This window comes from Echeneis naucrates, chromosome 3 (genome assembly GCF_900963305.1).
Source record: "Echeneis naucrates chromosome 3, fEcheNa1.1, whole genome shotgun sequence".
Classification (NCBI taxonomy): Eukaryota; Metazoa; Chordata; class Actinopteri; order Carangiformes; family Echeneidae; genus Echeneis; species Echeneis naucrates.
The window spans coordinates 8,772,389-8,781,426 of NC_042513.1; the positions used below are offsets into that span (position 1 = coordinate 8,772,389).

At 41.1% G+C, this 9,038-nt stretch overlaps 1 protein-coding gene across 2 annotated transcripts; it reads left to right on the forward strand.

Annotated features, from left to right (window-relative positions):
• The first annotated feature begins 209 nt into the window (after window positions 1–209).
• On the forward strand, window positions 210–8,379 carry marchf7 (membrane-associated ring finger (C3HC4) 7). Of its 2 annotated transcripts, none has more exons than XM_029498932.1 (11): window positions 210–284; window positions 2,330–2,529; window positions 3,690–3,836; window positions 3,984–4,155; window positions 4,274–4,450; window positions 4,542–5,703; window positions 6,388–6,557; window positions 6,636–6,739; window positions 7,147–7,251; window positions 7,446–7,494; window positions 7,689–8,379. In XM_029498932.1, exons 2-11 carry the CDS (start codon window positions 2,344–2,346, stop codon window positions 7,778–7,780), a joined length of 2,364 nt encoding a protein of 787 aa, XP_029354792.1. In that variant the 5' UTR covers window positions 210–284; window positions 2,330–2,343; the 3' UTR covers window positions 7,781–8,379. The 2 variants fall into 2 exon arrangements, with proteins under 2 accessions (XP_029354792.1, XP_029354791.1); XM_029498931.1 differs by having other exon boundaries at window positions 244–413.
• Window positions 8,380–9,038: the final 659 nt, after the last annotated feature.

Here is a 9,038-nt window from a genome sequence, read left to right on the forward strand (position 1 = left end):
GGAAGCCAGTTGTTCATTCGTTAGGACGGTGTACTCAGGTTATTTCAGTTTCCCCCCTCATATACGTGTCCATTATTCTCAGGCTCAAAATTTACTCAAAAAAAGAGAGAAAGAAAAACGTGGATCGTCCACGTGCCCGGGCATGCCGTAGCACCTGAAAGCAATCTCCCAGCAAACCACTCCCACAGGCTGGGTGCAGATCAGCTGATCCTCGGTGTCAACAGCAGTCACCACAGCCGCCATAGTTCCTGTTGTGCTAAAAGCAAAGAGGACTCAAATCAAAGGTGAGGAAATGCACTGACAGCGCACGGATGTGCTGCGAGCTTAGATGTACCACTTGCCACAGAAAGAGCCTCAAACAAACAAACAAACAAAAAAAGCAGACGGCGTTTATTTCGGCGCTGCCGATGAAGGTAAGTTTTCAGGATTTCTCTACGTCGGCGTTTGGACGGCGAGCTAACCGCTAGTTAGCGTCGAGCTAGCTGGGTTGCCAGCTCTGCCCAGTTCAGTCGTCGGGAAACAGCAGCTAAACTATTTAATGTTTTACCAGGACAGCTTCTGGAAAAGCAGGTTTAATGACATCTATTAAACCCAACGTATTTGCTGTGCCAAAGCTTTGCGTTACTCTGTTAAATATTAAATGTCCTGCGCTGTTTAATTGGGAGCAGGAGACGTTCACGAACGCTGGGTTATAATCTGACATTTTAGCTTTCTGTGCAGCCTGGTTAAGACCGGGTAGTCTGCAACTGGTCAGCGATACGTGAAGAAGGTAATGTGGACTCATGCAGTAAACTTGAAACCAAGTTTTATTTTTTCCTTCCAAAGTCCGTGACTTCGCATTTCACTCGTAAATGCCCTTGCTGAGACAGTTTTACTGAGCCAAGGTGCTGATTTATCTTCATGGTTTCTTATAGTCGCTGGTGTCTGGCCATTTTCTGAGGTCAGTGAACGACGCGAAGTCACTTCCGCTAGTAAAGGGAAGTGAAAATAACTCTGTGTGTGTGTGTGTGTGTGTGTGTGTGTGTGTGTGTGTGTGTGTGTGTGTGTGGCAGGCATCAACTTTTCTGATTAGATCCATTTGTGGTGTTTGTGACATAACATAAATAAATACCAGTAATTACTAGATTTGACCTTTTTGTGGTTATTGACTATTTTTGGACTTCTTAATTTCCATCAGATATTTACACAGAGAAAGGACAGGGAAATTAATTGCGACTGTATCTACTGTGGATATTAAAATGCCTCACCAACACCACAACTGTTCAAATTTAACATGTGTTAACTTCTATTATAATCTTGATATTTTGATGACTGATAACTGACCTTTTTATAAACTGGGTATCAGGTGGCATGACGTGCAATTTTTTTGCATTGAACAAATAGCAAGTTAGTGTTTTGTTTTTTTTTTTGTTTATTTTGCGACAGAAACCCAGCAAAACAGTGCTTTTGCCATTATATGCAAACTTTATATTTTATCTTCTAAAGACTTTTTTCCATGTAGTGGTGTGCGTTTGTCATTCAGTAATAAGCCCTGTGTGTTAACATCTTGTGTTCTCTTGTGGTTGCTCTAAAGGTTTAAGTGCTATGTTGCAGGTTAGAACATTATTTATTTGTTTATTTTTGATAACTTGTCTTATATAATGCTGTTTGCACACTGACAAGCTGCTGGCTCACTGGGCTATCTCTGAGCACATGTGCTGCAGCTAATTTCCATGGATCCATTTCACTACCAGGGAGTAATTCAAACTGTACTGCCTTATGCCAGAATCTGACCTCTCCCTTTCAGATCGTCTGGCATATTTGATTTTCAGCTGATGCGTCAACAAGCACCTGTATTCACTTTAATGTTAGAAGCTTGGATCAAGTAACTTTACTTAATAGTTGGATGATCTTGATGTCTCATAAGTGGAAAAGTACATCGATGTTGCACATAGTTTTACTGTTTGCTATTTGACAGTGTCAAGTTCATAAGAGTTCATAGTCCCAAAGATAGGCACAGTAACGTGTGGGTTAGGTCCAGGAAGCAGCATGATGAAGATTTTAGTGTATGCAGACACGCTGTCACGTGTGCTCTATCTGTAAATCACAAGTGCAAACACACCAGCGCACCAAGCCTTATTATTTAAGAGAGGTTGCTCTTCATTTCAAATAGTCTGCTGGGCAGGACATGTCCTGTCATGTCATTGGATGTGGAAGAACAGCTGCATTTAAAAGCAAGTACACTTCCTTCACACCCGAACTACAATCAAGCTATGTGTTGCATGAGGCTGAAATCTCAGATAATGTTATATTTTGTTTTGAGATAAATCTTTTCAATTCATCTGTCTAGGTTCAAGGAAATCCATGATGGACTCAAGGTCTCGCAGACTTCCTTTTTGTTTGTCCAGCTCAAGGTCGTCCTACACATCCAGTCCAACAGTCTCCTCCACATCACTGGGCTCCAGTAGGTTGTATAGTCGTGAGACAGTGCTGAATAATGACCGATTCCCAAGGGCATCTCCCGTCTACAAAGCAGACCTAGAGCAACAGGTATGCTGATGGTACACCCTGCTGTTTGAGACACTGCACACTGTTTACACCACCCAACCCTTACACCATATTCATCAGCCCCAAATTCCCCATGGCCTGTTAGGGCGTTTTTTCTTTTCTTTTCCAGGAAGCAGTTATAGTCAGTAACTGCCATTCTGTCTTCTTTTTCTCTACTTCTCTCTTTCTCATTTACCTTTCTACTGTATTCCAGTGATGGCAAGTCAAGAAGGCTCTTTTCTGACAAGTTCCGCAAAGAACATGGCACAGTAGCTAACTATGTGTATCTGTGGTGCAGCAGCAGACACTTTAAAGGTCTTTTTTTAGGCTAGCCTAGATTCCTTGGCACACGTGTGCATTTCAGTCCTGCTGCTCTTCAAGGTCTGTCTGAAAAGATAGTATTACTGTTTGCCTGGGCCCTATTTGGTCTTTCCTGTTCTTTCCAGAAGAATCCAAGGTAGATGGAAAGACCAACCAAAGCATTCACCTTCCTTTATTTTATTTATTGTGGAAAAGATAACCTTCCATTTAAAATTCTGTCAGGGACAAATCTCATGAACAGTTTAAAACCACAAGATCACTTCCATCTTATATCAACAGCAGCTTTGAGGGTCCCACTTACAATGTTCTTAATCACCTCTTGATCAACCAATAATTTATTTGTTCTATGATTAATACTTTTGGCCAAAATCTAAATAATAATATTATAATCAAGGATGTTTGGTTACTATCACGTGTTTCAGGGAAAATCATCAAATAGTAATATTTGAAACAGAAACAGGAAAAATAAAAGGAAAATCAGCAAATTTTTGACATTTTGTTTGCTCAAATAACCTTCATTCATTTACATGTTTTAAGTAAATGCTGATGAATTATAAATACTCAATATACGAATAAATTCAGCTCCAATCAGCCTACAGTCGTCTTCTTCCTTTCCCACTGTTGTGTATTGCTGTATTACAGCTACCAAAGACGGCCAAGAACTATTGGCAGAACATGACGGCATTAACCACATTCTTGTCAGTGTTGGCAGCGCAGAATGGGGAATCACTTGTCAAAACACAGTTCCATAGCGCCACTTGCGAAAGTAAACTTGAACTGCATCTTTCTCCATCTGTATTGTGTATCACTACTGAAAAATCCTATGGTCTCTCTTTTTCAAGAACTCTCGTCTGCTGAGCTCATCCAGAGACTACAGCAGTTCTGACAGTCGCTCCGCCAGCTGGAAGTTACCCACTTCTCTGTCATCCTCTAGGAGATCTTATGATCGGCCGTGGGCTGAATCCTCTCTGAGCAGCAGGAGCAAACTGGTACTAAACCCTTACTCTCTAGGCCCGATGTAACCCAGTCAACAGTATTTTCTAAGGCGTAAAACATTATATCATTGAGGTTAATGGCTCATTCCAGGAACTATGTTATTAATATATATCTATTCAATGTCTGCCTACTTTTTCCAGACTGATACTGAGGGGAGGTTGGGAATGCGCTCAGGTCTGATGAACACCAGTGATGATGGTGATTCTAAAAGGGCCAAACTTTCATACAACAACAGAGGACTATATGCAAGAACAGCCAGCATGCCAGTTACAGGATCTACCTATTCCAGTAGCGGGCTTAGTAGTGGCAGAGGTACATTATATTGGACTAGTAGAGGTCACAAGGAAATCTGTTACTGTTAAAACATGTTTCCTATTAATAGAGCAAAAATTGGTACAGTTTGATCTTAATTATTTTTTCTTTTATACAGGTATAGGTGAAAAACAAAATGATTCGTTTGATTCATGGAAGTCATGCCATTTAGTGTCACCTTCATCATCATCTTCCTCGAAGCTGTTGTCAAGGAGGGAGCAGGAGGCAAAGAATGAGCCGGGTCTCTCAAATATTGGAGAAAGAATCAGGACTCCTGGAGTGGCTTCTTCATTCTGTATGAATATTTTGTGACATTGATACAGGCATAGAGTACATAACCTGACTTAATGTGAAATACCTAAATGCCTTCTTTCCCCTTATTTCAGATCAGACTGACAGGGTGACCTCCACATATGCTCAGGGTGCTCGGCCTAAAGAGACTGCCTACTCCTCCTCTTCCTCCTCCTCAACTGCCAGAGAAAGTTCCCACAATCGCCACCTCTCATCTTCCACCTCCCAACGGTCTTCTCCTTTGATTCATGACTTCAGCAACAGAACCGCAGCCCGTTACGGTTCATCCACCCTCCACTCATCTCAGGAACAAACCACCAACCCTGAATCTTCTTCAGATAGTCTCCCCTCTTACTCCTCTTACACCCCTTGGTACACAAGCTCCCTCATCAGACCACAAGCGAGGCCCCCTCCAAGGGCGGCTCCTGAAAGTGGAGAACCTGAGGGCCGTCGCTCCACACGCCGCCTTTTTTCTCGTCTGTTTTCACGGCGGTCTAGCCAAGACTCTTCTAGTGGATCTTCCAGCGTTCACTCACTTGATGACGATAGTCCATCAACTGGTGGGGAGTCTGTGGACAGTGACGAGGGAACCAGGATGTCTAGTCTGGACCACGATGCTGGAGGATCAGAGACAAACATAGGTAGCCTCAGGAATCGTAGAGCAGACCTCACCCCTATCCAGGAGAACAACAGTGATGGCTATCGTACTGGGCTGGCTCGGTCCAGGATGGCAACATGGAGAGAGCCTGGTATCGCCAATAGTAATGACACCAGTAGTGGCGGGGGAAGTGGCTCCTCCTGGCTTTCCTCCTCCCGTCGCTACCTGCCCCTACTCACTCGCCTCAGAAGACATGCGAGGGATGAGAGCACACAGTCAGGTACAGGCTTAGAGGAAGGTAACAGCCGTCCGCAGCATTTACTGAGACAGTGGGACAATCTTGAGCATAAAACATCACAGGAAGATGACGATGATGATGATGATGATGATGATGATGATAAGGATGAGGAGAATGAAGAAGAGGGAGCAGTTGGTTTAGAGGCCTTTGGAGGAGCTCATCCCTGCAGAATTGAAAATGAAACATTACCTGAACTTGAAGATGCCTCACTTGAATTTCCTTTACGCCGCCGAGTCACACTCTATGAAAACATTTCAGTTTCCAGGGGTCCGTTGAGCGGTGCTGAGAGCCAGCTGGATGGCCAAAGGGATAAACCCATTTCCAGCAGGGATCAAGAGAAACTGCGCAAGATCAAGGAGAGGTAATTAGATTTCTTGCACAATGTGCATTTTCTACCTCTGAACCATCCAGAAAACTAATAATTATTGAAGTTATTTCAGTAATATTTTGATTGCTTTTTAATGCTATCAAATAGAAAACAGGACATTATGGGGCTGCTCCGGTCCAGTTGACAGTAGACAGTATTACATTACCTACTAATTTGTAAAGGAGTCACAGTGAGTGATTAGGTGATTGGTCTTGCTTAAATTACAACAAAACCCCAAAACTGTCTTCATAATCTGTGGCTATTTATTTTTTTTTATATCAAATCTATTAGAATGCATAAAACCTTTTTTTTTTTTTTTTTGGAACTTAAAGAAGTTAAAAAGGGAGGCCAAAATGGATCATTTACATATCCTGCTATATGCCCATCTTGCAGCTGTGGAAATTAAAATCCTATAATCAGTGCTTTCTTAAGATGGACAAATTGCACATAGATGATATGGATGTTGTTTTCTTTGACTGAGGCAGAAAAGACTTTTTTTTTTTTTCTTCTGTAAATCCCTCAAAGCAAAAGTTCCTTTTTATTTTAAGATTTATATATGCAGTCATTAAATTATAATGCATGCACTCCAAGTTAAAGGCTATTTCTCATTGCTTAAACATGAGCAGTAAAAAATACAAGTACTTCAAACCAAAGTCAAACCAAATCTTCTGTCTGTAGACTGCTTCTGGAGGATTCTGACGAGGAAGAAGGTGACCTGTGTCGTATCTGTCAGATGGGTGAGGAGGTGGCTTCTAACCCGTTGATTCAGCCTTGCCGTTGCACTGGCAGTCTCCAATATGTCCACCAGGAATGTATCAAGAGGTGGCTTCGCTCCAAAATTGGTTCAGGTAAATGCATACCTTTGTATGGATTTTCCATCACACACCACCACATCTTTTATTTTTAATCACTGTTTTTCCCCTCAGGCACAAACCTTGAGGCCATCACAACGTGTGAACTCTGCAAGGAGAAGCTGCGCTTAAATATAGACAACTTTGACATTCAGGAGTTATATAGGACACATGTGCAAGTGAGTCATTTCACTTTCTGTTGATCAAGATTAGAAATCAACTTTTCTCTAAACATGCATAGTTAAAACAAAAAGAATGAATCACATACATTTTTGTATGGGGTGATTGTACAAATAACTAATTCAAGTGTGGTGTGTACTGGAGGAATTGGAATGGTGTCTAATTTTGACAGATTAAAACCTCAATCTGAATGTTGCTTTTACCGTATGCAATCGTGAGAGGTGTGAGCATGAACATGATGTGACTCCATGGTGGGTTTTTTTTTTTCTTTCTTTCCCCCTTCCCCTCCTTATTTGGTGAGGACCAGTCTTTTAAAATAAGTGAACCCTTTCCTATAAAGACCTTTAAACATCTTGCTTATCTGTATATCCTGCTGTAAGAGAACTGGGCTTTTCTTGCTCTGCAGTCAGAATACGATGAGTTCATCAGCAGTGGTCTCTATCTGGTGGTGCTGCTGCACTTCTGTGAGCAGAGGTTCTCTGATGTCCTGGGAGCTGTCGATGCAGCGGGGGTGAGGACGCAAACACACACTCACTCACAAGCGCATTCACAAGATCCCACTAGCCATAATGCAAATTCAGCTGTATGGCAAATACTCACAAATTACAAATGCTCAAGTCGGTAATAATTTACATTTTATTATTAACATTGAATTGTGGCAGACTTAACATCTTGAAAACAGACAATTCTTCCCTTTTCACCCAGTTATTCAACCTGGTGAGAATCCTTCATGAACACATGGACAATCTTGAAAGTATGTGGTTCAGCACTTCTCTCCAATTGTTTTGTATTTGTTGAAAAGCAGTCCTGATTTGCTACCAGCAGGCTGTTGTTTTTGAATTACCATGTATAAGGCTGCCACCATTGTGGTGCAGTGTATATTGTGTAGTCTCATAGTTGTATTTACTACCTGATTACAAAATTTTACTTGCCATATCTGGATTGCAGATCCCCATGGAGAAAGCGACGAGTATGGGCGAGACAACAGACCATCAATTGAGTTTTCGGACCTGGATGATGATCTTGAAGACGAATACTAACATTGTGAATGTGGTGGAAGGAAGGAGAGCAAAGTGGGTCAGATTATCTGGAGTTATGGGGCTACACTTCACCATATGGTAGTTCACCCGGTTTCCACACATGCTTTGACATCATCACGTTCATCTGAATTGTCAGTAAGATATACCAAGTGCACAGAACATGTCTTGCCTTTGTTGCAGGTGGTTTTTGCAGATATGCAAACTCGACCTAGTAAGTAAATCATTCTGTCTGACACCACTGTATTTTTGTTTCTATGAGAGTGCACTTTATTCAATTATAATTAAATGAAAATGCAAGTCTTTTTAACCCTTATGCCACAAGTGCTTTAATGTTGAAATAATGCAGAAAAAAATAGGAAGATAAAGCTGACGTATGAATTTATATTTAGTTCAGAGGGTAAGACGGAAGCTTTTGGGAGAGAACGGAAAGAGTGGTGATTATTTACTTTTGTCAGTTTTCCTCTGTTCCCACTGAGAATAAAAAAAGAACTTATCCATCAAAGTTTCTTCATCTATGTTAAAGTGTATGAACTGCTTTATGTATGTACAGATCTAGTTTAATGCTTTTAATTTTGGGAATAAAGATTGCTTGCACACTTTTTTCCTGTTAGTTGTATTCTTATTTAGATTGATACCACGATCTGTTTGATGCTTTAGCACGTACACCATCTGCTTTATTATGTGAGCTGGAAGTAACTTGATATGGACAGGGATCAAAACAACTTGTCATGGTTGGCCCTCTGATGTTACGTAATTATTAATTATCCTGTTTCACGATATGACTTCAGTGTGATTGTTGGGCTACGAAGCATTCAATAAGAATAATTTAAACTTGGAGAGAAAGGCCATTATAAGGCTGAGCGTTTTCTGAGACATCTGACATAATTCTCTACATTATGTTGTACAGCCACTGACCTGTCATGTAGACAGATTTTTGGTGAGCAGTGGAACGTAGCATCAGTCGAGTATTATAAATCCACGCTGTACTCTGTATAGTAATTTCCTGTAAGTTGTGTGTAAAACGGGCTCTACTGTTAAACCTTTGCTGCTTTGGTAGGTCAAGCCTAACTTTTCTATATCAATGAATTAACATTAAACAGCAGTGTAACTTGCGTGCCCAGTGGCTAAGTTTTACAAAGTTCAATGTTAAACAACTTTTGTTCAGGACATTGATTCTTGGTAAATGATGTGGCTCTGTGTGATGTGTAGGCAGACCAGAAATCAACTTGTGTGGAGGCAAGTAAACAAAATAAAGACA

Bases quoted from the DNA above. Each gene is read 5' to 3' on its own strand.
- marchf7 (XM_029498931.1), top strand. From the start codon at position 329: ATGTACCACTTGCCACAGAAAGAGCCTCAAACAAACAAACAAACAAAA. The intron at 6,740-7,146 runs GTGAGTCATTTC...CTTGCTCTGCAG, and splicing joins TATATAGGACACATGTGCAA to TCAGAATACGATGAGTTCAT. The intron at 7,495-7,688 runs GTATGTGGTTCA...TCTGGATTGCAG, and splicing joins ACACATGGACAATCTTGAAA to ATCCCCATGGAGAAAGCGAC.